At 49.5% G+C, this 27,941-nt stretch overlaps 12 protein-coding genes across 12 annotated transcripts; 8 read left to right on the forward strand and 4 right to left on the reverse strand.

The window, feature by feature from the left end:
* Positions 1 to 834: 834 nt before the first annotated feature.
* On the forward strand, positions 835 to 2,210 carry J4E82_003453 (uncharacterized protein; the record flags this gene model as incomplete). The annotated part of the gene is made up of 5 exons (XM_051729739.1): positions 835 to 951; positions 1,003 to 1,098; positions 1,152 to 1,256; positions 1,304 to 1,701; positions 1,754 to 2,210. The coding sequence occupies 5 exons, from the start codon at positions 835 to 837 to the stop codon at positions 2,208 to 2,210; spliced, it is 1,173 nt and encodes a 390-aa protein (XP_051590413.1).
* Positions 2,211 to 4,134: 1,924 nt separating this feature from the next.
* Positions 4,135 to 4,424, forward strand: J4E82_003454 (uncharacterized protein; the record flags this gene model as incomplete). The annotated part of the gene is made up of 2 exons (XM_051729740.1): positions 4,135 to 4,315; positions 4,378 to 4,424. The coding sequence occupies 2 exons, from the start codon at positions 4,135 to 4,137 to the stop codon at positions 4,422 to 4,424; spliced, it is 228 nt and encodes a 75-aa protein (XP_051590414.1).
* Positions 4,425 to 6,201: 1,777 nt separating this feature from the next.
* J4E82_003455 (uncharacterized protein) lies at positions 6,202 to 6,831 on the forward strand (the record flags this gene model as incomplete). The annotated part of the gene is made up of 1 exon (XM_051729741.1): positions 6,202 to 6,831. One exon carries the CDS (start codon positions 6,202 to 6,204, stop codon positions 6,829 to 6,831), a length of 630 nt encoding a protein of 209 aa, XP_051590415.1.
* A 1,521-nt stretch (positions 6,832 to 8,352) lies between these two features.
* Positions 8,353 to 9,332, forward strand: PAB2 (poly(A) binding protein Pab2; the record flags this gene model as incomplete). Its single annotated transcript, XM_051729742.1, has 4 exons — positions 8,353 to 8,427; positions 8,547 to 8,803; positions 8,984 to 9,071; positions 9,129 to 9,332. The coding sequence occupies 4 exons, from the start codon at positions 8,353 to 8,355 to the stop codon at positions 9,330 to 9,332; spliced, it is 624 nt and encodes a 207-aa protein (XP_051590416.1).
* Positions 9,333 to 10,091: 759 nt separating this feature from the next.
* Positions 10,092 to 10,700, reverse strand: HUS5 (SUMO conjugating enzyme Hus5; the record flags this gene model as incomplete). The annotated part of the gene is made up of 3 exons (XM_051729743.1): positions 10,092 to 10,345; positions 10,429 to 10,613; positions 10,666 to 10,700. 3 exons carry the CDS (start codon positions 10,698 to 10,700, stop codon positions 10,092 to 10,094), a joined length of 474 nt encoding a protein of 157 aa, XP_051590417.1.
* Positions 10,701 to 11,186: 486 nt separating this feature from the next.
* On the forward strand, positions 11,187 to 12,273 carry J4E82_003458 (uncharacterized protein; the record flags this gene model as incomplete). Its single annotated transcript, XM_051729744.1, has 2 exons — positions 11,187 to 12,122; positions 12,175 to 12,273. 2 exons carry the CDS (start codon positions 11,187 to 11,189, stop codon positions 12,271 to 12,273), a joined length of 1,035 nt encoding a protein of 344 aa, XP_051590418.1.
* Positions 12,274 to 12,460: 187 nt separating this feature from the next.
* Positions 12,461 to 13,163, reverse strand: J4E82_003459 (uncharacterized protein; the record flags this gene model as incomplete). The annotated part of the gene is made up of 2 exons (XM_051729745.1): positions 12,461 to 12,853; positions 12,909 to 13,163. 2 exons carry the CDS (start codon positions 13,161 to 13,163, stop codon positions 12,461 to 12,463), a joined length of 648 nt encoding a protein of 215 aa, XP_051590419.1.
* A 405-nt stretch (positions 13,164 to 13,568) lies between these two features.
* On the reverse strand, positions 13,569 to 15,351 carry J4E82_003460 (uncharacterized protein; the record flags this gene model as incomplete). Its single annotated transcript, XM_051729746.1, has 4 exons — positions 13,569 to 14,673; positions 14,731 to 14,870; positions 14,934 to 15,243; positions 15,290 to 15,351. 4 exons carry the CDS (start codon positions 15,349 to 15,351, stop codon positions 13,569 to 13,571), a joined length of 1,617 nt encoding a protein of 538 aa, XP_051590420.1.
* A 526-nt stretch (positions 15,352 to 15,877) lies between these two features.
* J4E82_003461 (uncharacterized protein) lies at positions 15,878 to 16,985 on the forward strand (the record flags this gene model as incomplete). The annotated part of the gene is made up of 2 exons (XM_051729747.1): positions 15,878 to 16,840; positions 16,887 to 16,985. 2 exons carry the CDS (start codon positions 15,878 to 15,880, stop codon positions 16,983 to 16,985), a joined length of 1,062 nt encoding a protein of 353 aa, XP_051590421.1.
* Positions 16,986 to 18,600: 1,615 nt separating this feature from the next.
* J4E82_003462 (uncharacterized protein) lies at positions 18,601 to 19,997 on the forward strand (the record flags this gene model as incomplete). Its single annotated transcript, XM_051729748.1, has 3 exons — positions 18,601 to 18,840; positions 18,888 to 19,071; positions 19,123 to 19,997. 3 exons carry the CDS (start codon positions 18,601 to 18,603, stop codon positions 19,995 to 19,997), a joined length of 1,299 nt encoding a protein of 432 aa, XP_051590422.1.
* A 1,583-nt stretch (positions 19,998 to 21,580) lies between these two features.
* On the forward strand, positions 21,581 to 24,916 carry J4E82_003463 (uncharacterized protein; the record flags this gene model as incomplete). The annotated part of the gene is made up of 4 exons (XM_051729749.1): positions 21,581 to 22,037; positions 22,100 to 22,818; positions 22,869 to 23,603; positions 23,666 to 24,916. The coding sequence occupies 4 exons, from the start codon at positions 21,581 to 21,583 to the stop codon at positions 24,914 to 24,916; spliced, it is 3,162 nt and encodes a 1,053-aa protein (XP_051590423.1).
* Positions 24,917 to 25,327: 411 nt separating this feature from the next.
* Positions 25,328 to 26,365, reverse strand: J4E82_003464 (uncharacterized protein; the record flags this gene model as incomplete). The annotated part of the gene is made up of 1 exon (XM_051729750.1): positions 25,328 to 26,365. The coding sequence occupies one exon, from the start codon at positions 26,363 to 26,365 to the stop codon at positions 25,328 to 25,330; it is 1,038 nt and encodes a 345-aa protein (XP_051590424.1).
* Positions 26,366 to 27,941: the final 1,576 nt, after the last annotated feature.

Raw genomic sequence — 27,941 nt, forward strand, 5'->3', positions numbered from 1 at the left:
CCACCCCCTGCCTGAGGATCTGTGGCGGTTCTTGTTGCAGAATAAATCTGATGATGATATCAATGGCCAGTGTTCCTTGCATAGGCAAACGCGAAGGATGCAAACGCCAGCCAATCTTCTATTTTTCTAATACAATATTGCGGCTGGCTGTTTAGGATGTACCGGACCCCCGAACCAGCGTTCGTCACGGACGGCATTCGTTTGAATGTCACTCCTTGTACCTGGAGTCAGGGGATACGGCGTGACATCCCAGAATGAGTCCACTCAGGAACGGCGCGGCCGAGCATACCTCGGAGCAAAGACGAACACAACTTTCAGTCCTTTTGAATCAACAACTGCAGTAAGCGGGAGCTGAATGTTGCATGCGAGAAGGTTACCGGATACATGGAAGGTACAAAAGCAATCCCTTGCGCAACGCCCTCACCGCCGTAGTGGAACTTACAATCGTGGCACGCACGAGCAGCATGTGGAGCGGATCCTAAAGGTCGGAAATCGGTCGTGTCCAGGTCGCGTGTCTTTCAACGACACCCCTGCATAGAGTTTGGGCGAGGACCTGTCAAATGCAACCATCCGCTAATCGAAGTTCGCTTATCACCTAGCGTGGAGCCTCCAGCGCGTCTCCACCTGCGTTAGCCCTGTGTGGACGGCATAAAGCTCGTGCTTGGCAACGGCCCTGAATCGTCCACAGTAGCCTTGTGGGAGGCGGCAGACGGTATCCTGTCAGTCATTAGGGCTTGCGGTCCCGCCGTGCGGCGTGGGTCACAGCCCTTATAACAATTCTGCACCTTCCAGAACAGCGCCGGCGCTGGCGTTGACATCAAGACGTTCATCAAGATGGCAACATGGGAGGAAATGTATACGCAGATGCTGCTGGACGCCCCGGACCCAGATGAGCCGCTGCCTTTGGCAAATCACAAGGCGACCATGTTCGGTACTACGCTCACTTTCCTGGTATGATTCTGTGATCACACTCAATGCTTCGACCACTAACCCCGCAAATAGATCGTGGCATGGTGCGCAGTCATTTTTCGTCTCTGGGTCCGCATCAAGATCGTGAAGGAAGTGGGTTGGGATGATGGCTTCGTGTTGCTTGCTCAGGTACGTTTCATTGTGGCTTAATACCAATGACATAAAGTTAATTCGTCTTCTAGTCCCTGAATACTGCAGCGACTGTTGTCATGTGTCTTTCGGTCAATACTGGACTCGGTCACCATATGCTGTACATTGGCTACAACAATCTAGTAGAGTACTTGAAGGTGTGTATTTCCCTTGATTGGCATGTATGGTTCACTGACCAAGCTAGCTGTACTACATCGAACTAGCCCTATACATCACCAACTGCGCAGTGATCAAGATTGCTCTTCTCCTCCAATACCTCCGCATCTTCAAGTCGGGGCCTATGCGATGGGTTTGCGTTGGCCTCCTTGTCGCTGTGACTCTCTGGGGTATTGGCTTTTCTTTCGCTGGCTGGTTCCCCTGCTTCCCGGTCCGCGGCTACTGGAATCGCATCATTGAGGCAAAGTGCTATGGCTTTGGGCTTGGAGATTTGGATAGCTTTATCGCTATCTACAAAGCGCATTCGGCCACCAACATGATGTTCGACATCTTTATCTTCCTTGCACCTATGGTGTTATTCCGAACACCGAATTTGCGCTACAAGAATGTGTTGGCAATGGCTGGCGTATTCACCTTTGGTGCTGTGTAAGTTACTCATAACTCAAGGAGCGAGCATTTCATGCTAACTTACACGCAGTGTTGTCGGAACATCAGTATGGCGACTCCATGGCATCGTCGAAACCAAAGGCGCAACCTCTCCCTACGTCGACTACACCTGGTGGTCACCCACTCTCATCATACTCTCATGTCTCGAGATTGATCTCGCCATAATCTGCGCCTCAATGCCCATCTTCTGGCCCATCATTGAGAAGTCATTCAGCGCCATTTTCGTTAGCTACGAAGTCCAGGTCGTGGAGGAGCGCGTCGATGATTACGGTCTCACATACGAGCTCGAGCATATGAAGGGAGAGGACAGACCATGCAGTATCAAGAGTAATGGGACGAGTACACAAGAGCTGACGAACGAGGATGAGGAGGCACATCCGAGGGCACAAGTATTCACCGTGGGCTTCGATCCGCTGAACGAGGAGCAAAAGGCTAGCGGGCTGAGTACGAATGTCCACTCGAAAGCACAGCCAAAATGGCAGCTCTAAATGATAATGCATATACATGTCGCACACTTTGGTTACGTATATTCGTACTACGTCCACGTTACTCGTTGTGTCAGTCTATAACAGTAATGTCTTCTCAGCACCTTGACCTTTCAACTCTGAGCTGCTAGCAACTAATTGACAAAACACTGTAGGCACCTGATACGTCATCTCACGATACAGCTTGGGCCACGACGAAGCTCTTGTCTCACACCCCACACTTGCATATGCATACCATAACTCTAATAAGACCCGCCCTAGAATCATGAAACACAAAACCACCGAAAATCCTTGTCGGCACATGCACAATACTGCCTTGTTCTTTCCCATGCAAATGTACCTTACCTAGAGTACGACCGAAAAGCACATTCGCTGTTCGGCCCAAGTTGCAATTGTCGCAAAACCACCGCTTATCATGGACCGCCCTGGACCCATTCGGCTTGTCTCACGCTACTACTCTAGTGGGCATGTACTCCGTGGGGGCAAAATTTCTCCGGGCCTTTAGTGGGGTTGCAGTCTGATGAGGACGACGGCGGAGCGCATGTGGTGATGAAATAGACTTGTGCTGTGGATTCCATGTGAATCCTCGGTATGCGAACAATTGGACGGGAGGGGAAGGGAGGAAGGTGGAAAGTCTAGCGGTTAGGTGGTTGTGGTAAGGTTAGACCATTCGGTCCGATTAGAGGCATATCGATAATGAAGCTGGCTGAGGAAGACGATCTGGTTCTGGGCCAAAAGCCTCAATCAAAGAGGCGTAAGAAAGCTGAGCGAAGATGGTGTCTACGTGGCAGAAGGGTGTGTAGGTTGGTGGTGTGTAAGCTGGCAACCATACTTTTTACATCCACGTCTTCGCTGTATTTGTCAAGCCTTTGCTATCAATGGTGTCGTTTGTCGCATCCTCTTTACTCAAACAGCTCTTGTGTCACTGATTCGTCTGTTTACGCAATCGGAAGTCATTGACCCTGATACCTCTAAAGATATTTCGGCTTGCTATTGCCGTCTATCCAGGTTGGTCTCTTACGTGGAGTCAACGATCTTCCAAAGATCTTCAGGTATAGTACTGAAACGCGATTGATAATTTGAAGGCAGGTTGGTTGCCTTGTTTCGGCAATTAATACTACGATAGCCGCGTGCCGGCTCAGTTAGACTTTGCTGGACGGCGCGGTGTTGAGAAGCTAGCGGTTAAATAGATGTGTAGTGGTTTGAGGACGATGCTTTTAGCTTTCGATGCTTTTACGAGGTGCACTTGCTTTTGCAGATCCGGGTGCGCATCACCCGCCTGACCGGTCAGGCACCCAGCAGAGCTTATGTTCCCGGACAGTGCGTTGTGGCGTACACACCTGAGGCAGACCTAGGATAATAGCGTATCCTTATGAGGAGGGTTATAAGTAGGGTTCAGACAGTACGTGCAGTTTGGTAGCGGACTGCACCATTGCGTCGAGCGCCGTCCTATCGCATTCTGCTGGAAAGTACTTTTGCAGGTCAAGGTTGGATGAGATGGCAAAGGTGGTGGTGGTTTCCAAAGATAGATGTTGCTGGACGCGTGGGGAGACGCGACTTAGCGCGAATGGATCGGGAAGTGGGGATACAGTCAGTACCGTACACGTTTCCACATCTCACATGGGCACACAATATATGACTGACATCACAGAACAAGACAAACTTCGTGATGCTTAATTGATTGTTTAACAGGAAGTACGACGGTAATATCACAAACTAAGTCATTGCATAATGAAACCAGGTGAAAGGCGCGTTGTGGTCAAGTACTGGTGAGAACGAGTTAGCGAGCGCAATAGCGTGTCCGACCAAACATTCTATCGTCTGCTATCAGCTCACGCCTCGTCGCTCAGCTCAACACTGAACTCGAATTACCTTTCAAGCATCCAGAAATCCTTTCGCAGAACGGTTACCAACCTCTCAACACGTCATGACGTCGCCCTCAAGTGAACGTATCATCATAGCTGACACTGGTGATGTCATCTTCACGCTACGAAATCCAGGTGCACCATTTGCTGTATGGGATCAGGCTGTCGAAGAAAACAGTGAGATTCAAGATCCAGAAGATGAGCATAAAAACGGGCCGTTGAACGATGCGACTTCCGATACATGTGCAGACGACCTAAACCAACCTGTGCCAAGGCAAGCCGCTCTGCCGGATGTTATCTACCAGGTCTCATCACAACACCTGGTATGCGCTTCGCCGAAATTCAAGAGTGAGTTGACATCATGGAGTGAGAGTCTAAAGCGGGATGATGGCCTTTATCATGTAAACACCACAGATTGGGATCCGGAAGCCTTCGGCATATTGTTGAACGTCTTACATCTCCGCTTTCGTCAGGTGCCAAAGTCACTCGGTTTGGAGCTCCTTGCTAAGATCGCCATCTTGGTGGATTACTACAGATGTTGGGAGGCTTCCGATTTGATTGCTGACGTCTGGATAACGCACCTGCGGGCAAAATGCTCAGTTCCGGAAACTTATAGCCGCGATCTGATGTTATGGATACTTATCTCTTGGGTGTTTAAGCTGGAAGGGGAGTTCAATGAATCCACTTTTTGGGCTTCGATAAAGAGCGATGAACCAATTCTACGAAACATGGAGTTGAGCATCCCACCAGCTATCCTTCGTAAGTGATATCCACCAGATAATACTGGCAGGCGCTAACTGTGGTAGGGGGAATAGAGACTTGCAGATCAGAACTGATCGAAGGAGCGATAGATGTCTGCCAAGGGTGGTTCGACAAGTTCTGCAGCGGCTATTGCTGTATTCAAGATGAGAAATGCTCCTTCGAGTGTGGCTCCATGCTTCTTGGCGCCCTCACAAGACAAATGAACAATATGGCCATACTGTCACCGCGACCAACTGCACCTTACGCCGGACTCAGTTTCGCCGAACTTCGGTATGGCATCAAGTCTATTAAAGCGCCAGATTTGCACATCCGTTACGAACGCCGCTCTCGCAGTCCAGAGTATCGAAGACATCCCTGTTCCCTTGATGCAGTCATCCGTGAAGTCAATCAGGTATATAAACGAGCAGACGGACTAAGACTGCGCGAGTTCGTGGACCGTGCTGAGTCTACAACGGACATAGTTTCCCGCCACTCTGAACTTCAGTGATGATCATTGCGCACTGTGCGTCCACGTCTGGCGGTCTTTGGAGAGCCTACGGTGTGTAAGATCAAAATCCAGGAATAGTTTGGCGAACGAACTCAGCGCACACTCTTGAATGTCCAGTAACAAAGAATCTTTGCTCAAACTCTATAACTGAGTGTTTTATCCAGTCTACTAGTTTTCGTTAGACACCCTGCCACCGATCGTGCGTCGTTTTGAGCGCTGGACCAAGATATTTCTTCAAATGTGGCACAACAGTCTGACCTTTCGCTTGCTAGGGAACAGAATCCTTTCCAGTAAGGCTGTTTGAACTTGACAGCCCTTGCAATCAGGCTACGTCCACTAGCCCACTTGTATTAGAAGCTTTCAAGACATTCGATAAGCTTGATATGCCTGTAACTGAGCCTGAGCTACGGAGATCAACGCCTTCGTGAAAGAAAAACCGCAGGTTAAGATACGAAGGCACAGGAATCATGTCGTGCGACTTTGTCATGTTTTTCTGGCGCACATGGGCAGATGATAAAGTCCTCCACTTTGTGTCATTACTCACGATACTCCATGACGGGAGTTCATGCTTAAATCATGAGTCGTATAGTCGACTGATTACCCCTTCTATCGTATTTTGGTCGAGTCCACATCAACCACTGGTACTGCGATGACAAGTTCAAACCCTCGGAACTGCGCTGTGATATAACACAAAGACCTTCGCGCCGTTAAAACAATACAACACGTTGCCACACCTCATATCATATTCTTGACTCGACGCAAACCATCACTGCACAGTACTACGTATGGGTTGCATGATGTCTTCGTCTTCTGGCGTAGTGCTTCGTCCTAGGTATGCACTTCCCAGTTCAGAACAACGCAATACTGACATTTGCACAGCATGGCGGCGGGCTCAAACACCATTGTCATCAAAGTCGGTCCAAATGGTAAGGAGTACAACCTACATACCGGCCTTCTCATACACCACTTAGGCTACTTTCGTGGAGCACTTTCTGGCGCATTTAGAGAAACCGATGACGGCGTGGTTCCACTCCTCGACGTTGACACCGATGCCTTTGATGTGTTTGTTGATTGGGCGTACCAAGATACTTTGAGGGAAGACTTGGAATACATCCGACACAGTTACAAGAGTGGCTTGGCCACCGCGTGCCGAGCTTATGTTCTGGCCGACAGACTGCTAGCTCCTGGCCTGAAGTCCGCGCTGATAGATGCTTATTTCGACAAGGATATCCACAACCTGGACAGATGGTACCCTAGTTGCCGTCGTGTCATTCACGCTTACGAACACCTCGCCGAGAACGATCCGTTGTTGCGCCTTTACGTCGACCTTTGGGCTATTAGCAATATTATCTATAAGATGGACGCGTATGACAAGGTTCTAATGCCGGACTTGCCAAAGGCATTTCTCGTTCATTTGCTGCGCAAGATGAATGAAGTGGGTTATAAGCCACTGCTGAGGTCGAAATTGGAACGCAAACACTACAACGAGGTTGTAATGACTCAGAGATAGGAGAATGAACTAGTTCTCAAATATGGAAATCTACTACGTACTGTCTTGAAGCGAGGCTCTATCCAAAGTTGGTCCGCATCCGCCATCTATATTGAGAAAACACTATTAGTTAGTTACAATAGCCAACGCTTGCTGTGCTATGCGCCATACCCTACTCTATTGGTGAATTTCAAACAGCCAATCTGGCTTGATATATCTAGTATCGTATCCCAACTGTCAACCAGCAAAGTGAAGGTAGGAAAAAGACGGTAATTGTCAGATACAAGTGAGAGAGCAAAAGGTCTTACTGGCTATCATTGAAGCTATGGCTATAAGGAGTGATGGTTTCTACAAGTTGCGTTTAGATATCTTTCTAGTTACACAACCTCTACTATCCACCCGAAATATACTTTCAGTCAAGAGCAAGATCTACGCTCGCTAGCATTGGCGGTGTTTAAACATGTCCGATACCCAGAACGGCATCGTGAAGAAAGTCGGAGCACCTCGTGCAAGGCAAGTCACGACTGTCCGGACTCGAAGCACGTTACTCATGTCGAACGGTGCCGCTACCACACCTGACATTGTCGTCATCCTTGTCGAACCCAAGCAGAAGCGTTATATACTACACAAATGAATATTGACTCACCACTTCGTGTTCTTTCGCCTCAGACTCATAGAAGGAGTCAGTCAGTGCAGCGTCCACGATATCCATGCTGACGGGTTTGATGTTTTCGTAGATTGGATCTACGAGAGAACATTTTACTTCAGCTCATTGTAGACACATTTTGTGTCAACAGCGGCGTGGAAGCAATGATGCTAGAATCTCGCAAGTCTCGAGCAATTGCCAGCAGACTTTCTTGCCCGTGGATTGCAAAAGCTGCACCAACTAAGCAAGCTACCTAAAGCGGACCGGGTCCTTTCACACAAGGATTATGATGTGGCTGTTTGCATGCCGGAAGAGGGTTCAGATGAAAAGTAGCTGGCTTGCAAGCTGCTGGAATGACTGGAAGGAGTGAAAATGACATCCGGGATAAAGAACACAAGTGCGGATGGCCTTTTCATTCGCACAGCATCGACATGCTTGGCCTCTTGGAAGATTGAGAGTGAAAAGCAGAGTGCGGTCTCTATGATTAAAAGCGTCAACGATTACGTAGTGAAAGGAGAATAAAGAAGGCGTTGGTCTTTGTGTGTCGCAACTGCAAACATGGCCCGTGCTTACATAATAAGTGAGGCTCCGCTGCCTTGTTAGCGGCGCGCTACGAGCTTCCCCAGTGCCATTCGTCATTTCGTATGAGCAACATTACCATCACTTCCGTCAGCTGTCTTCCAACCTACGAACACTGCACTGGTCATCTACACGTCGTCGCATTTGGTGCTCGGTTTAATCCTACTGAGAGTGAAATATTAGCGCCCAACGATCGTAGTTTAATTACCATTCACGGCCCGGAACATTCACGTTAGCCCGGTAAGTCAAGGGCGGCCCGTCAAATGGTTCTTGGTTACTAACTTTCCTTCCAGACACCCAGCCTTTCCTAAGCCACCATGTCCGACGCCGAAATTGAACAGAAGCGCGAGGAGGATGAGCGCCTCGATACCGCGGAAGACCCCAACGAAGAGGTACGATACAATCCACAGCGACGCGCTTGGGACACTCTTTAGAGAGACGACACTATCAAGAGCTGCGCGCATATACGAAGTCTGGTCATGAAGGGCATCATGCTAACAGCGCAACACAGGAAGAGATCTCAGCAATGAGGCGACGCGTACAAGAGATGGAGGAAGAAGCCCAGAAGCTGCGCCAAATGCAGAGCGAGACCGATCTCGAACGCCACGAAATGCGCGAGAGTAAAGAAGACGTCGACGCGCGAAGTGTCTTTGTTGGCAATGTCGACTACGGCGCGAGCCCCGAAGAGATCCAGGCACACTTCCAGAGCATCGGGAGCATCAACCGTGTCACTATATTGCTGGACAAGTTCACCGGTCATCCTAAAGGGTCAGTACTAAGAGGAGGTTTTCTTTGACGATTTGCGCATTTCCTACTTTTGTTCTCGCCGTTTTAACAGTTCGCGTGCAATTAGTCGCGTAGCGCTGGAGTCACAGTAGTTGCGAAAGTATCTTTCGCTACCTGGCAAGAGTTTGGCAGAAAGATCGGAACGCTAATGAGCGTATGCAGGTATGCGTATGTGGAGTTCACAGAACCACATCTGGTCAATGAGGCCTTGGTCCTCGACAACAGCCAATTCCGGAGCCGGAATCTAAAGGTACGAGACACAGAACAATCCACGCCAAACCGCAGCATGGAATTAACTGTCATCCAGGTTGTCCCCAAGCGAACGAACCTCCCCGGTATGACACGAGGCGGACGCGGCGGCCGTGGTGGCCCCCGAGGCGGATACGGCGGTCGCGGTTCACCGTATGGACGTGGCGGATACGGTGGCGGCTACGGCGGCGCTCCACGAGGAGGCGGCTACCGTGGTGGATACCGCGGCGGAAGAGGCGGATCGGCATACCGCCCATACTAGGTGTGACACGAGATTGGCACGCACTATATACCACGAGACTTTGGTCGCCTTTCCTATCACTATTGGGGCTTCAGGCAGGGCAGGCGAGGGACACACAAAATTGGATGGGAATCGTGGTGGAATTTGTAAGACTGAGGCTTGTACTATTAAGGTGATTGTTGGGAACATGTGAGGGAGCAGTAATTGGGCTGCTAGACTTCTTATCACCGGAACTCTGGACGACCAGATGGGTTTAATATATCTTACATCATTCTGTTGCATGGTATTTTCTTTGACCTATGAGTATTACGTTGGTCGGACAAGGCAGTAGCTTTGGTCTCTTACGGATCTCCTTCGCTACGGTAATTTCACGTCTCTAGTCTTGAACGCACTGGGATTCTGAGCAACAGTCAACGGGTATGTGTAAATCATAGATATTACTTCGTAGGCAATATGCCAGAAGACTAAGAAGAAGTCAGGTATCATAGCCACATAGGGCTTTTCTCCCCATCTAAGCACCCGTGCTATGCTCGGTTGCTGCCCCAAACGCCAGAATCCCCGTCGTTCTCGTCAAAAACGCTCTGTCCTAATCGCGCCGAAGCTAAAAAAGTCAAAGCAAAGAATGCAGAAGCACACTGCCCTCGCCTAGACAATACCCAAGAGCTTATCGACCTGCGAGACAATCGCTTGTACTTCTCGTTTACTCAATCCGGCCAAAACGTTCTTGTCAGATTTTCCATCAGCCTTCTCGGGCTGTTTCTTCGTCTTTTCGTTGGCATACTACGGCGCTGGGTTTTCCTTGACGATCTGCTTGACCTTTCGCTCGTACGCAGCCTTGTCTTTCTTGAATAGGTTGAATGCGTCGGCTTGCGCTGGGGACTCTGGGTTGGGCTCGTCAAGAAGTGATTGGATGCCGAGAAGGATCTCCTTGATGTTTATCGCGGGCTTCCAGCCTTCTTCCTCGTTTAGGATGGACAGGCAGACGGTGCCGGATGGGTAGACGTTTGGGTGGAATAGCGGGGGTACGAATTTGCCTGGTGTGCGCGTTAGCGACGTTCATGAAGATGTTGTGAGGATTCCGAGAACGGAGGCCGCTCATAAGAGGTCGTGGACGTACACTTCGGAGGCTTTGTCGGGTACTCGTCGGGAAATGCGACCTCAAGCTTGAACAAGCCACCTTCCCATATAGTTTTCTCCTTGCCAGGTACACCGCATTCCCATCGTTTAAGATCCATCATGCCGTTGGAGCCGCGCATTGGCTTTGCGAAGAAACCGAAGGGGTGGTCTCGTCGCCATGACTTTCTGGCGTCTGAGTTAGCAAGAAAATGACTTATTGGAAAGGAATGGCGCCTACCTCTCTTCTGAGAGTCGGTTTACGCAAAGAGACATGGTGAGGCTGTAGGTATAAGCCTGTTGCGCCTCTAGCTTGTCGGGTGGGTTTGTGTAATGGAGTATTAGCGAAGCGAGTGGTCGAGACAGAAGGGTCTGGATGTCGCAAACGGAGATTAACGGACTGCAAGGTGTGGCGTCGCGCTTGTATGTGTCTTGCGAGTGTGGTGAAGGTGAAGATGAGACACTTTCGAGAGCCAGGTGAAGTCGAGTTACGGTTGCACGTGACTGACAACAATTATCGGGCGCCGCAGCGTTGGGATTCGGGCTAGATCCCGTCGCGAGGTGGAAGGTGCGATGCGCGATCTGCCCCGCGCTAGACTTTGGCCTGTTGCCCCGCTTATGTGAACGAATGCACATTACGGGCCGAGGCTGACATGGCACATGCCTATTCCAAACAGCTACGATCTGCCTCACCTGTTCCTATTCCTGTTACTCATACTTCAAGTAGCCTTTACCTATATCTAGGAGTAGGTCTAAAGCAACATGGCGGACGCAGCCGTGAAGAAAGAAGAGCAGGAGCCTGCCAAACCTACAACCACTACCACTGCCCCTCCACCCGAGGTAGCGTCAGATCCCGAAGAAGATGACCTCTCCGACCTTGACGATGTGCTCGATGAGTTCGCCAACACCAAGCTAGACGCCAAAGCTCCTACCGCCTCGTCGATAGAAGCAGCATACCCCAAGTCCAGCAATGCGCCGTCATCCTCCGGGCCCGGAAGGCCACCCTCGGACATCTCTCCTGCCGAACTCATGATGGAAGACCCAGATGCGTTCCAGGAACAGTTGAAGAAAGAGATGGAACAGCTGCTCGGTCAAGGCGACTTCCAGAAACAGTTCGAGGATATCATGAAGGAGATGAGTGAGGAGATGGGTGGCGCGAACCCACTGGCAGATCCCGGACATTTGCATGCCCATGCGCAAACTGATGAAGGTGCAAGTGAAACGAAGGAGAAGGCGGCACCCAGTCAGTCCGAAAAGGAAACCGCTGCGAAGGCGGAGAAGAGCTTCCAGGAAACCATCAAGAAGACTATGGAGCGCATGCAGTCTTCCTCCGATACCGCAACCTCCGCAGCCGCATCCTCGTCCCAAGACGACATCCTTGCGCAGATGCTCGCATCCATGGAATCTGGTGGCTTCGGTGGCGCTGGCGAGGGCGGCGACGAAGACTTCAGTAAAGTGCTCATGAGCATGATGGAGCAGCTTACCAACAAGGACATCCTCTACGAGCCCATGAAGGAGCTAGACGACAAGTTCCCAGCGTGGATGGAGAAGAACAAGGAAAAGACAGAGAAGGACGACCTGAAGAGATACGAGGAACAGCAGACTTTGGTTAGGGAGATTGTAGGGAGGTTTGAAAGGAAAGGGTACAGTGACGACAACGCACAGGACAGGGAGTATATTGTGGAGAGGATGCAGAAGGTATTTGATTACTTTCTGACGCATGATGCGAAAAGGTGCTAATGCTATCTAGATGCAAGCCGCTGGCTCTCCCCCACCCGACCTTGTCGGCGATATGAACGCTGCGCAGGAGGCGCTTCAGGATATGGATCAGGGCTGCCCGACTCAGTAATCTCCTTGTGCGATAGCTCGTCTGCTTGATTCTTTCCAGATACCCAATGTATACATGATGCCTTCCCCTAGGTAAATTATCTTGATGACCTGTCAACAATCCTGTCTTACAACATGTACAAAGCCTTCAAGCCGTCATCCCAGGACCAATATTATCAACGTATCGATGTTCCTTTCTTGGACAGCCTTCAGCCGTCGGTCATGTCCATGTCCATCATGTCTTCACCTCCAAACGCGTCTTGTGCGTGTTGCGGTTGCTGCTGATTTTGATCATGCCCCGCCGTCGCGCACTCCATGAATATCGCGTCGTAGTCGTCATCGTCGCTACCGTAATGCTGTGATCGTGCATCCGATTCTTGCTCCATCGACGCGATCAATTGTTCAAGTTCATACTCCTCTTGTGCAGCGACGTAATCGGCTTCGGTCATCTCGGGATCGTGTTGAGGCGCGTAATTCGGGAGTTCAGGAAGCTCCGCATCGTCCAACATGTATTCGATGATGTCATCGTTCTCTTGGGGTGCTTGACGCGCTTTTTGGGCTTCCCATCGTTTGCGCTCAGCCACGAAGTCTAATTGCTGAATCTGCATCGTCAATTAGTATCGCTGCTCTTGAGGTATGTAAATCAATTTCGCGTACCTGTTCGCCCCGTGATTCCCATTTCTTGTCGTCTCGATTGTTCTGCACGCGCTTGAAGAACATGTCCCTCCTTCGCTTTGTGGTGGCGTCGCGCGTCTGCATCACCGGATTGGCCTTGAAGGCGCGTTGCGGCATCGCAGATTTCTCTTTGAGGGGTGACGACATTGTGAAGTTGAAGGCTCGTGGGCTTGCATTTGCAGAGCGCTCGGAGAGTGGTGATGATCGCGGTGGCGTATATGCAGAGTAGTGCGGCATTTCGTGCGAGAAGAACGATGTTGTCAGCATCATGTTTTTTCGTGTCGTGCTTTTTCAGTGACAGTATAAGGGTAAAAGCTGAGGAAGCGTGCGATGGATGTTGGGATGTGAGGGAGATTTGGGTGGATGTGGTTCGGTGGGAAATGATGATGCAGACGCGAAATGGACGGGAAGGCGCGCTCGCGCGATGGTAGGTGCGTATCGATAAGTCACGTGCCGTTGTGCTGGACTCGACATCGATCTTGTCGCACTCGGCCCAACCTTTAGGCTTCTTTTGCACCATGTATGCTTCGATATCCGCTCAAACAGCGAACAATTGACCAAAGGCCTAGGGTAACACATTTGAATTTCAAGAAGCTACCGAAAATGATACAGCTTCTGCCGGACCACGGCTGATGACACTCATCACTGATCTCGTCCTTTAGGGCTTCGCATCTTCCATCCCTTAGTTTCCAGACCTGATCGACGCGCCACATGCCGCAAATGTGGAGGTAATGGAGTTGGCGGCTGCATTTTCGCGACACGTACGTTCTTCGAGCTTGCAGTAGCCGCGGTGAATCGATGAGAGCTCCCATACATAATGACGAGAAGTTTCGGCTCGCATCCCGATGCGGAACTCTGCTCGACAATTTTTTGCAGATGTCCGAAGAGGCGTTCAATCCAACTGGAGTCATGTTGATAGGCCTTTTGAAGTGCCTCAGTTTCAATGACTATGAAAGCTGTCGGTATCTTGGAAAAGAGGAGGCAGATAAGGTCGACCCACTCGCGATCTGTATGAGCAGCGTTGATCTTCGAGAGGTTCAACTGCTCGGTAAAGTTACTGAACAAATTACTGGACTGTTGGAGTATTTGGAAGATGATGCCTTTGAACAGCGCCACCATGGTGTGCGCACTAGGAGAACTTCGAGTTGATGACAGATCCCAGAAAACGCATTGGCTATTCGGTTTCAGGTTTTCTATCACATTCGTTGCCAGTTCTTTCGCCTGTTTTTGCGCACGGAGGCCCACCTCAACGATCAGGAACGAGGGTGTGTTTCCAGAAGCCCATTCCAGAATCGTCTTTCGTATCCTCTGTCCAGCAAAGCTAGGTAAACTTGGAGTCATGCCACGTCGTACGAAGGACCTAACTTTGAGCAGTGCGATCTCGGGTAATACCTTCGGCTTAAAGAATCGCATCGCTTCATTGAATTCGATGCGATATACTGTTTGGCTTATGTTACAGACGTCGACGCTTACTCGCTCTGTAACGCTCTTGTGCGAAGTTGCAATCCGCAGCAACTGAACCACTTGAGCTCTGAACTTCTCCTGCTCATCCAGCACCTTGAGCAGCTTCACGTCAAGCTCTCGAATATGTGCATGTTGCAATTCTGTCAGAATGCGGACATCACGAACTTCGACTCGAGCCCCTGCGTTGGCGAGGTCATCCACTGCTTTCGAACACTCTCGAATATGCTCCAACAGGTCTTGGTAGCCGAGTTCGAAAGGCGTCTTGATGGCAGAACATATTCGACTAAGTGGATTCTTGTTCTACCAGCGGACGCAGAGACGCAAGAAGAGGATGATGTACGTGAACAGCTGTGAGAGAGCAGCTTCCATGTACTTCGTCTGATATAGTTCTGCACTAAGGTCCATCCGCGGCAATACGTTTGCAATGTCGATGAGAGCTTGCGACAACCTTTCAAAAAGGTTGGCTCGGTTGATAACGCCCTTTTGGACAATGCATCAGCATATTACGATTGAGAGGGCATGTTCCAACGGGTTGCGACATACCGTAAGAATGAGCTTCATAGCACCCCAAACCAGAGCTACATACTCAGGATGGTGCTGCGCCAGAGTGTCCATGACTTTGCCGTAGTACATGATGCGCGAAGAGAGTCTTTCGAGTGATTGTCTCATGCCCGTGTGCTTGCGACCCCTGCTCTTGCCGTCATATTCTGTTTTCGCTGTCTCCACCATCGTGAAAACGTCCTGTACAGATGCGTTGAATCCATTAGGCACTGGACCATCCAGGGAGATCCCTAGCTCATCCTTAAGATACTCGATTGCCGTCTGATACGCCTCTGCTGCGACGTTCCGGTTCCTACGTCTGTCAATATTGTCTCGCCTATGTGATTGGATGATCGTACTCCTGGCCTGGGACTGGTCTATACCAGGACGAGGGCGTACCGCGCACTGCTACTGTTGACATTTGAATATGCGATAGTCTTTAGTGGGAGTATCACACGCTGCTCATGATTGTTGATCCGACATGATAAGCCATAGCTGACCTTACCTCAAACAGCTTCTTGGAAAGTGGGCTGTGCAGTAGGTAAGGCTGAGGTTGTGCCGAGGGGCTGCTGCATGCTGCGCGCACATCGACACGACACATACATACATTGCAAGCTGATCTATCCTCACGCGCAGTGTTCTTCCCATCCAACACACGTCGCTTTGACTGTCTTTGATCAGATCGTACGCTCGCCATCTATTCTGTTCGCAATCCTCACGCTGACAGTATAGAGTTGCCCAGATACATGTTCGATCACTCCGTTGTATACAAGGGCTCCAGAAACCACCACCACACCACCACGGCTGCTGCGCATCCTCTTCCTCCTTCTCGTCAAGAGGAAGCTCGATATCCTGTACTGGGAACTTTCTAAATCCAGAGAGTACCCGGCGCTTTAGCTCAGACAGTCGCCCTAACGCTTTCGCTCATTATCTGGAGTTGAAATACAATGAGCGGAGCGAATCTCAGGGAACCTAAAATGGCCGCACACCAGCCAGGACTGCGCAGACCAATATTGCAGCTGGATAAGGCTGCTGCAACAAAAGCTAAACTAAGGCTTCCTGCTCGGACGTCTGATACAGTCTCGCACCTCGACAACTACCTTGAGATTCCAATACCCGAATCGCCTAGCCTCAGCAAATCTCTATCCGAATCTTTTAGTTCCGGAACGCTTGCATCTACACATGATTCAATCACTTGCTCCTATTGCCCCACAAAATTTGGTGGCATTCACCGGGAACGCGACTATGGGCGACACGGAAGAGAGAAACATAAGGTTGAGACGTTGGAAAAATCGCGGCATAAATCTCAGTCACACATCTCGGGCATTGAAAGGGGGAATGTGAGCTCTTCAGAGTCTTCTGGCGACCTTATAGGCGCTGCAATACGCGATAACGAAGTCCTTATTGAGTTCGGGAATAGTGTAGATAACGCTGACACAAACGAACCGACATCCTCTCCAAACAAGTTGATAGAAAGGCCGCTTGAGGAGGGTGTCTGGGCTGATGATTCGTTTGCACAGTTCTTTGGTGGTGGTGGTGGTGGCGGCGGTGAAGGGCAATTCGGAAACCCTGGACCGGTTGCCACTGATGGGTCCCAGCGGAATCTCAAATGGAAAGACGGTTGGAAGTCCACCTCTGCACACAAATTCTGTCGGAGAAAACTGAATTACACAATATCAGAGGATCGCACAATGCATGTGCTTGAGCGTCGCAAAGCGCGTCTGATAGCTTTGGAGCAGCCTAAGAGCCGAGTCGTAAAAGCTGACCAGCTTGCGCATGAACCTGGAAATGGTCAACGGCGGAGACCCAGGAAGCGTTACCCATGTCCCATCGTCAGCTGCAACAAGATTTTCTACCGAGAGATACACCTTGGGATTCACTTGAATGCCCACGGAGATGTGAAACCATTTGTAAGCATTCTTAGTTGAATTGAAGCTTAGCTAACATCTTCTGCAGCGATGTAAGATACCAGAATGTGGACAGTCTTTCATGCACTTGAGCAACTTTGAGGACCACGAAAGGTGGCACACAGCAGCGCCACCTTTATCTGCTTAAGCTTCCAACCACCCACTGGGTCTTGTTTCAAGGGACACTATGACACCAGATCTATGGAACGAACCGTACGGTCATGCCCTAGATGTCCCATTGCAAGAGTGCACTCACCATGATTCACCCAACTATGGTAGTATCAACTCAAACTTGCTCTCCACGTTTGTACCCACGGCACCACGATGATCACCCGAAATTCCAGCAGATCATGTGATTAGGCTATTGAAATTGAACTATATACCAAAGCACTGAATAAACGACTGTTGCCCTACAAATCTCAGGCCTTGGGAGCCCAAAAGTCAATATCTCTGTTCTCCTCATGATTGTGAGTTTCCAATCGTGAGCAACGTTTGAACATTCATAAAGATCACCTTCGCTACTACGCACGGGTATTGCCTGGATGGGGTGTTGCATCACGCTGATACAACAAGTCAAGCTTCTCCCGGTAAATCAACAATGAATGCAAACTGCGGATTATGCTAAGATTAATCATATCCGCTGTTTAGAGCTCTGTACGAGCAATTGGATGTAGCAGCTTTTTGTGATTCGTGCTTGCACTGGAGATTGCACGTGGCTCGATGAAGCCTTGTCTATATTAGGCTAGCCCACATATAAGCCACTTCATTGGTGAAGGTGGGCTTGGCTTCATCATCTGACCTCATCGCAATATCGTTGCAATAGATCCCTGTTTTACAGACACCATCCTAAGTTCAATATCGACTCATGTCTACCTAGACAGGTACCCATGGAAACCCAATCGCACAAGAAGCGGCCACGGAGTTCCAGCAATGCTTCGACAAGCAGTCTCTCTGGCTCTACAGAGCGACCATTGAAAGCTTGCAGACCCCAGCGTGGAGATATACCGACTGATGTGCCCATCGATCAACCGAATATCATACATCGGGTGAAATGCTCCCGCGCCAGCGAATACCATTCGGAACATCCTCTAGGCGCATGCTATCCCGATGTTCCAGCCTTGCCTGCAAACGGAAACCGTGCCACTGCTCTCCATGGCCAGAAGCCTTTATTGGACGTAGAGAGCTATTTAGCGGGATGGATCGAGTTCAAATTCGTGGTTTACCTTGAATACGACTGCGAAGCTTACCATAAGCGCATTGAAGATAGATTCATGCGCCTTCCAATGCCCTCGATGCCTCACAGTATGAGTATTCAATCCAAGCCTTATTTCCAGATTCTACGGTACGATGGACCGCCGGCGAAAGCGAAATCCGAGTGCATACAGCTATCAGAAAGCCTTGAGAAAGCGTTGTGCGCGCTACGCGATCACAACAAAGAAACATTCGAGGAATGGAAATTTAAAGAAGTTCACGTTTATCCATACCAAAAACTCTATCACTTTCGGAATATGTGCGTCGAACCTTCGTTGCAAGCACCAGGATGGCAACACAACATAGAGATAGCCGCATTGTTCCATTACCTGGCAAGACGCTTGTCATCCAGTTACGAGAAATTAGCAGAGCTTGCCGCTGCGGGAATGGCAGATCAAAAGTATTGGGCGATGCTTTTCCAACTAGACGACATAGTCGTAACGACCCACAATGGCCAGTCTCGAGCATTCATGGTATCATCTTGTCATCTAGTTTACCAAAACACGTTGATCATGAATTGCCGGTCGTGGGAATACGATGGAAACTTCTTTCGAAAGCAAACCACCCTTTCACATGTTTGGCCTTCTAGCTCAGAGCAGATCCAAATTACGGAACTTCCAGTGTATCCTCTCCGCTACGCAGCAGATGGAGTGGAGTCCGAATTACGAGACCGAGGCGAAACCTTCTGGGCATGTCGGCGACAAAAGTACGTAAACTACAACGTGCCACTTCAAGGCCTTGGCTCACAGTTGGTATGATGTCGAATTCTTTTATCTGCGTCCGTCGCTTACACCGCTAGGCTAATTTGCGGTATATGGTTGACATGGAGGCTTACAAGTTAATGCACGGCAGCGATGATGACCCAACAACTCGCAATGAGCTCAGTGACGATGCAATGGAGAGTGACAAGCCTCCCAGCAGCTCTTTCACCCTCATGTTACCTGCTACGATACACGGATACGGGTTTCATGATAAGAAGTGGAGTAAGTAAGCGAAACCCCTTGGACCCAGCAAGATTCATAACAAGAATGCAGAAGTTTTATTTGTAGAACACATCCGAGATATCAAATGGAACAAGGAGGTTTTTGAGCATCAACTGGTTCTTCAAGAAGGCAAGAAAGAGCTAGTAAAGGCTTTAGTTTCAGTGCACATTGAGAAGGATGATACAATTGGAACCGACTTCATGGACGGTAAAGGAGAAGGACTGATCGTCTTACTTCACGGTGGGCCAGGGACTGGCAAGACTCTAACAGCAGAGAGCATTGCAGAACTCGTTGAACGTCCACTATACAGAGTCACATGCGGTGACATTGGCACAGATGCCGAGAGTGTTGAGAAATATCTTGAGTCAGTCTTGTACATCGGCAGCAACTGGAAATGTGTCGTCCTGATGGATGAAGCCGACGTGTTCCTGGAGGAAAGGACTAAGTTGGATATGCAGCGCAACGCTCTCGTGTCTGTATTTCTTAGAGTTCTGGAATACTACAACGGAATCCTCATCCTGACGACGAATCGTATCGGCACCTTCGACGAGGCTTTCAAATCTCGCATCCAACTTGCGCTCCACTACCCACCACTGGATAGAGATGGCCGTTGGGAGGTCTGGAGGAATTTTGTCCAATCGCTGTCAGAAACTGGAGAGAACATCAACACGGGAGAGATCAGCAAGAAGCTTGATATCCTCGCACGACATAAATTGAATGGTCGACAGATAAGGAACACGGTAAACACAGCTCGCCAGCTGGCGCGTTACAAGAAGGAAACGATACGCTATGCACATATTGACCAAGCGATTGGAGTGGTCAATGAGTTCGAGAAGTACGTTACCGACGTACACGGCCATGATGATGAGGAGTATGCGCAGGATCAAGGCTTAAGGAACGATCAAGCCTTGCGCGATGTAGACTGATCAAGGTTCCGCCATTCACAAGCTTGTTTCATATCTTTCCCCGTCTTGTTTCATCCTTTGCTATGTCTCCTGTTGCGGGGTTGACAATATCGGCCTCCATCGATATTGCGGGATCTGGGTCATACTCGGATTGAACCTGAACTTCCTCTTCATGCCCATATCATCAGAAGACTGCTAAGAGAGCTGCTCAATTTGTCACGTGGACGTGATCTTGACAGTGGTCCGCAAATCTTCAAATTCGGTGACCTTGATCAACTGTCGGTTAAAGATCTCAACTCCAGATCTGACTTCTCACGTAGCTGGGCACGTGGATTCTGTTGGTGCCATACCCCGTTGTCTTGTACCTTGATCCTGGCTCCCTAAAGTCTTTTGAGTAGAGGAAATTGAAATCGTGAATACTGCCCCGAAGCAGTGGTGTTGATACTGCCAGTCGTATCTAGGTATCTGGAGGAAGGCCGTGATCGGCTATCGGGAGACTGCATTGCCGACGCGCTAGTATCGTGACGCACTCAACAAATGCCTATCATCCAGTACCAGCACTGTTTGTATTTATTTTCTTCGATTTCGGCATCTCACTCTAGTCTTAAGGTAGTAGGATCCTGCGCATCAGTACATGCCTCCAGCGCTAGACTGTTCTAATTACCTAAGCAGATTCACCTACCACGTTCCAGGGTGTGCGTTCGCCGCATCTACAGCCGAACGGCTCTAGGCCTTTTGCGACCTTCATTGGAATGCAGTCTGGCGGGTCGAGATTTGAGAATGCCTATACGCACTTCTAGACACTCTAGGAGAATTCTAGATGCAATAGGCCGGCGGAGCACGATCCCTGGCCAGTGAGAGGGCACCACAGCGGCATTAGCCTGGCACAGCCCACACCGGCTAAGTAGCGAATCCTACACTAGCTTCTCATCGACCCGCAAGACTAATTGCCGCCTGTGTCGAGTCGATTCGCCTCGTGTGGCGATCGCAAACTTTCGCTCCACACCCCACGATGTCTTGATGCTTGGTGAATGCAAATGGTTGCCGTTCTTTCATCACGCTTTTGATGGCGGAGCATGGAGTCTGAGGCAGCTTGTGGACGTCCTCGACCTTTTATGGCGTAGTGCCCTGGGTTACGCATCATGAGTCAACAACCGAACGACCGCAGGGAGACCAAGACCGATCGCCATGGGATGAGGAGAGAACGAGACGTGCTGCTACTCTATGGCGCAGCCTTTCGCAATATCCCACGCACCGACAATGTGGAAAGCCATGTACCTCGGCCATCCTTGGACTCAACTCTGACAGCCTTGTGTCAACTTACCGCCATTCGGATGGGAGCGCAACGGTCCATGATATCACTCCTTGACGAAGAACGCCAACACATACTTGCGGAGGCAACTTGTGATCTACCTCTGCAACCAGATGCTCTGGGTGATGCTTCAAACACCCTCTGGCTTGGGAACGTAAGCATTCCGCGAAGTTGGGGTATATGCGAAAAGGTCTTGAAATTGGGTCCAAACGTTGAACCTATCCTGGTCATCAGTGATCTTACCACAGATCAACGTTCATGCTTCCGAGAAGATGTCCAAAGCAATTCCGATATGCGCTTCTACGCCAGCGTCGCATTGAAGTCTCCAAATGGTGCGACAGTTGGAACGCTTTGCATCTTCGACAACAAGAGCCGAGACGGTCTTTCCAAAGAGGAAGCCGAACTATTTAAGGACCTTGGTTCCACGGTTGTTAATTATCTGAACATATACACAATTAGAGACCAGTACAGACGGGGGGAGAGGTTCACACGCGGTCTTGTCTCTTTTGCTGAAGGCGCATCTGCTTTGGTACCTTTCGAGAGAGAAGTTCGGCAAGATTCGGCATTACCTTCACAAACATCATCTGATATATCTTCTACAACGGACAAGGAGATAGTGTCTACAGACGACGCCGAAAAGGTACACGAAGGTGTCGAGTTAAACGAGACTACTCCCAATCATCCCCTATCAGCGATATCAAAGACAGCTCGTGCTAAATCCGCCCGGCACCGATCAATACGTTCGCTTCGTAAGCAGCATCTTTATTGAAGTTATATGTGAGATAAAGGCTAATTGATACACCAAATCTAGAGGACTCTATCCTGCCCAATGACTCAAAGTCCATGTTCTCACGTGCTGCGAACGTAATTATGGGCTCGAGCGACCTGGACGGAGTGCTTATACTCGACGCGAGCGTTGCGGCGAGCGGTGGACGTCGTCGTGCCAACAGCGCCTCAGGAAGTGGTACTGAGGCTCCTTCCGAATCATACCAATCTAGGTCCTCCAGCGACGATGCAAGCTCGAACAGTACTGAGGAACATCAGCGCGGCTCTTCTTCATCGAGTTCCAAGATGTGTCAGCTGCTTGGTGTGGCCACTCCGAGCGACAAAGAGAATCCCGAGTATGGGACATTGTTAGAGCCCGACCTGTCACGTTTGTTCCACGAATATCCACATGGCAAAATTTTTACATTCTGCGCCGAAGGTCATTCTTTGTCCTCTACTGAGGAGTCGACATCGAACCCTAACGATACTGAAAATCTATCACCTGCTACATCATCGAAGCGCAAGACCAACGGCCGGCCACAGCGAGGATCGACTGCTATCCAAGCCATGTTCCCTAAAGCACGCAGTGTCGCTTTTGTTCCCTTTTGGGATTTTGAGAGGGCTCGATGGTTTGCTGGTTGCCTATGTTGGAGCAATGATGCGTATCGATTGCTGTCCGCTTCAGTGGATTTGGCATACTTCAAGATTTTCAGCCATTCCATCATGAGGGAATTGTCCAGGCTAGATGCTGTAGCTTTGAACCAGGCAGGTACTATGAGACGGAGAATCTGACACAAACTAATGGGTCATTGTAGGCTAAAACGACGTTTGTCGCTTCCATATCACATGAACTTCGTTCACCTCTACACGGCATCCTGGGTACGCTGGAGTTCATCAAAGACACCCCCCTCGATTCATTTCAGACCAGTATGATGAACTCTTTGCATGCTTGTGGTTCAACTCTTCTCGATACTATCAACCACGTCATGGACTATGCCAAGATTAGCGATGCTAAGAAAAGCGTGTCCTCCAAGAGACTGAAAAATGCGAATACGATACGACTATCTTCGAAGCCATTGAAGAACCGTCGAAGAAAAGATCTCGCATTTGATCTTACCATCGCAACCGAAGAAGTCGTGGAAGCTGTCTTTTCTGGATCCTCATATATCCCGGTCACCTCAAAGCTCGTGGAAGCGCCTTCATCGCCTACGGACGAATACGCAATTCCGTTTCCGCAACGTAAAGCACGGTTTATCATTCTAGATATGGCTTTCGATGATGACTGGGTCTTTTCATTTCCGATTGGGTCTTGGAGAAGAATAGTAATGAACTTATTCGGCAATGCTATTAAGTATACCGACACTGGATACATTCATGTTTCTTTGCGTTCGAGCAAACTAACAGAGAACACAAACGCCCCCACTGCGATCACACTCACCATCACGGATACCGGCTCAGGTATGAGCCCCGGGTTTCTTGCAAATCGGATATTCCATCCGTTCTCCCAGGAAGATTCCCACGCGCCGGGTACAGGCTTAGGCTTGAGCATAGTAAGAATTCCGGCATTCAAAGTGCACATGAGACATACACTAACTTCTTACACTATATGTAGGTCCGACAGATCATCGATACCAACGGTGGCAAGGTTGAGGTCAGCAGTGACCCCCAAGTCGGCACCAAACTCATCGTCAAACTCGCCCTTACCAGACCCGAAGCTCCTGTCTCGTTGACAGCGGAAAGAGCGCAATACCTGTCTCACCTACCGAGGCTAAAGGGGCGGAGAATATGCATCCTTCGCAAGAAAATAGCGGGACCAAGCGAGAATACTAGCGTCTCAAAAACGGACGAAGGCCTTCTTCGCTTCACCAATGCGCTAGCCTATACCCTGGAGACGCAGCTCAAGATGCAAGTTGTGAAGACAACCGAGTGGGAAGGCCACCATGCAGATATCGTCATCTGCCCTGAACTGTCTTTTGATTATCTCGCTACGATTCGGAAACGAAGAGCTCACGGTCAACGCGCCCCAGTAACCGTCTTCGTCGGGATGGATGCACTCGAAGCTGCTACCCTCCGTTCTGATGTCCGTGTGACAAATCGGGAATCTGTCGTTGAAATTATCACCCAACCTTGTGGCCCTTACAAGCTGGCCTATGTTCTCAATCGATGTCTGGACCGCTTTGATCATCCAGCCGAAAACTTGCAGTACACTGCCCCAACTAGCCAGTTACTACAGCCCTTGTCGCAAGAAATCAAGCAGCATACCTATCCCTCCTCACCGACCAACTCATTGCAAAGCACCCTTGAGTCTTTAAATTCGGACGCGTCTGGACCGGTCGCTTCATCTACAGCTGGATCCACTACTGCGCAGCCTTCGGTTACGTCGCCTACCGAAGAAGAGGATCCTGTGATATCGCATACGCTCATTGTCGACGACAATTTGTTGAACCGAAGGCTTCTCATAGCATACATGAAGAAGAACGGACTTCAATTCGAAGAAGCATCAAATGGGCAGGAAGCTTTGGACAAGTATCGGGAAGGGTCGCGAAAATTTGATGTCATACTGATGGATATGTCCATGCCAGTCATGGACGGCATGAGCGCCACACGTGCCATTCGCGAATACGAACGAGATAATAACATGCCAAGGTGTTCTATCGTTGCGCTTACTGGCTTAGTATCATCAAGTGCTAAGCTAGAAGCATGGAGTTCAGGGATTGATCATTTCATGACGAAGCCGGTCAACTTCAAGGCGCTTGGAGAGCTTCTCAAGAACGATGAGACACGGAGGCATACGAGAATGAGAAGTACGGGAATTATACGGGATGCGGCTAATATAACCTCTGAAGACGGCCAAGCGACATGAAAGCTCATGTAGTACATTCATCGACTCTATCCGAATAACACTCCACTCACGTTAGGGTGCTGGAGTAGCTACCATGTACATGGCTTTTATTGCCTCAGGAAAGCGACTGCATTCGCCGCTATCCAGTACATTTAGCAGACGCTACGCCGCTATGGCCACAGCTCAGCATACTGTGTCCACAAGAGTAGATGATGGACGCGTAGACTTCTCTCCTGTACTACGGATCACTGCCATGTCAGGAAAACCCCGAAATCAAGTACACAGTGCAGTATGCACAATCAAACATTCATGTATCCTGCGTCTACTTTTCTAGTCTTCCGTGACAGCCACTTACAACTTCTGCAACACACCATATACCCATACTCTCAATCAACTTCTTACTTTCGAGCAGAATCGCAAGAATAACTGGGTTTAGTCTAATGTGACGATGAACTGCGGCTCTTCTAATCCATACATCACTCTCCCATCTAACACCCAGTTGAAAAGACAAGCTCCACATCCTGATAGCGCACCGAAAGGGTTGAGCTCCACTAACTGTACGCCCCCGTTTCTCTGTAAGGTAACATCAAAACTGAAACCATACCTTAGCAACAACTCCGTGATTTCCTCACTAAGCTCCTTTGTGTAGGCTACGATGTCCTCTAGAACCTTCATTGCACCCAGGCTAACCAAATCCACCGTCTGTTGCAAGTCAAACCCCCATGGCGCTTGAAATGCTTTCGGCCACCTATATTGGCTGATCGCACTAATCGCAAACTCCGTAGCATGTGGTTTCCTTGTATTCTTCGCAGCAGGTGGCGGCACAAAAACTCGAAACTCTTTGTCAGGATCCATACCCTCGTTCCAAGGGTTCAGCACAAGCTTGATCTGCATCTCCCTGTCTTCCGTCTTCGCGTCGTCGAATTCACGAGTCAGACAGCCATACGCGCGCATGCTGGTACAGATTCTCGTGACGACCTCGTGGATGGTTGAGCTAGGCAACTTGCCGCCCATGGGAGAGTCTTTTGGCGACATCTGATCAAGTCGAATAAACCATTTCCTCTCACCGTCAAGCAGTGTTGCTAGTTTCTTCCCTGACTTCGTACACTTCAGCATTTCGACGACATCATCGAGAAGGGACGTGTGAATTCGATTTGTCGCTACCCAAGCGCTGTGACAACGCAGAAGGTCCTCATAAAGAAAGGTGGGAAGGAGAATTTCATGATGTTCGCTTAAGTTTTGCGATTTGGCGATGAGCGGATGCCAAAGTGTATAGCCGTATGGTTTCCAGGGTGGTGTTTCGTGGATGAAGTGCGCGTTTGAGGGCACGACAGGCGCGATTTCGTCGAGGCGATGATGCGCGGTAGAGAAGCGTTGGGAGCGAGAAGATGGGTTGGACGAGTCTTGGATGGCTTGTATGGCGGCGGTATCGGCCGCGACGAGTGAATAGGGTATTTTTCGGAGCTGCATTGCTGTGGATTTTCTGAAAATTCGATGGAAAGAGTCGTTTGGATGGTCGAGAAGAGGATGTAGAGATAGTGAGTATGATAAATTACCAGAGACTAGAAAACAGATGCAGCCTTTGATCTTGGTCCGTGAAGATGCGTACCGTGGTTGCGATGTAATCACATATCCATATCTGGAGAACAAAGGGCGCAACCAAGATCTCATCACTGCATAACTCGCCGTCCAGGCTGACCTAGTGTGATTCGGAAAGATGCACAAGCTTTATCAGGAAGTAGAAGGGTCGGCTGATCACAATAGGTATTGTGTTCCTGGTTATCTCTTAGTTACATCTCCTCCAAACTATCAACATGGTTATTCTGATACCACCGGGAGGTCACAGATGGAACTTCGATGCACAAGCAATCGATCGATTGACAAAATTGTTTCCGTCACAACCTCCTGCTCCATACCATCTTCTATGCTGAACTACCTCAACAAAGCCTACTCCGACGCGTTCATTACAGGTATCTGTTCACTGTCATCGTTCACAAAGCTCAGAGGGAAAAACATACCTCAGTGTGACTCTTTCCGTTCCCAGCCTAAACCAAGGCCATAACCGTTTGTGCTAAGCTACCGAGCCGCACATACCCACTCACCCATTCATTACAAAAGGGCAGAAAGAAAACCAGACTTACCATCTTGGAAGCCTCCATATGGCGGCATGGACAGTACTAGACAATCTTTCTTCATAGAAAACAATACTTACACACACAAACACATCTGACAACAACAAATTCCCGACTCTGAGGGCTAGGTTGAAGTCTCCTTGTTCATGCGGGGGCATGTCTGTCCTTTGCTGGCTGTTTTTGACTATCGCAAGAACAGATGTGTCAGTTCCTCCGCGCGAAAGCGAATGGGTCAATGGGCCGGAGGTCTGCCGAAAGGGAACGGGGGTGGTCAAAAGAATAAGAATAAAAACAAATCAAATAATGAAGACATTTTTGATGCCTTGTGTCTCTCGTGTAAAGTCTCCCGTCAAAGGTTCACAGTCGGACGGATGCCGGAAGTGGTTGATGGGGTTTCGCTGGGTGCTATGATATTGTGGTGGGTGGATAGGTTTGACGTTGCACCCTTCTTGACATTATAACTATGAGCTTGTTAGCGTCAAAATTGGGAAACCAATACGATGGGGTTGAAGGGGATGAGTGGGTTGTGGGCGGTTGACTACTTGAAAGGAAGACGATAGGAGAGGAAGAATGGCCGCTTATATGTATACAAAAGGCATGTGTTTGCTGTCTCACAAGTGATATGATCAAGAAGCGCTTGTCCGAGACTCTTGTTTCTGCTCGCAAACTAGAGGACTTGCCGGCCTGATCAATTTGCTGTTTCTTTGTCATAGTAATCACAAGCACGTTCATCCAGGCTCTTTAGGATAATTGCTCAGAGGCATACCCATCACTCGTTGCCCTACGTGGTCTGGCGTATTCACAGCAAGCAGAAGACGGAGAGTAAAAAGAGGAACACCAAGAACACTATATCTTGCCATAGCCAGATGTACAGTAATTTGATTACATTTTCCTGCCTATCCTACGGAGGGGCC

The sequence above is a fragment of the Alternaria postmessia genome (assembly GCF_024291825.1).
Source record: "Alternaria postmessia strain BMP 2775 chromosome Unknown scaffold_15, whole genome shotgun sequence".
Classification (NCBI taxonomy): Eukaryota; Fungi; Ascomycota; class Dothideomycetes; order Pleosporales; family Pleosporaceae; genus Alternaria; species Alternaria postmessia.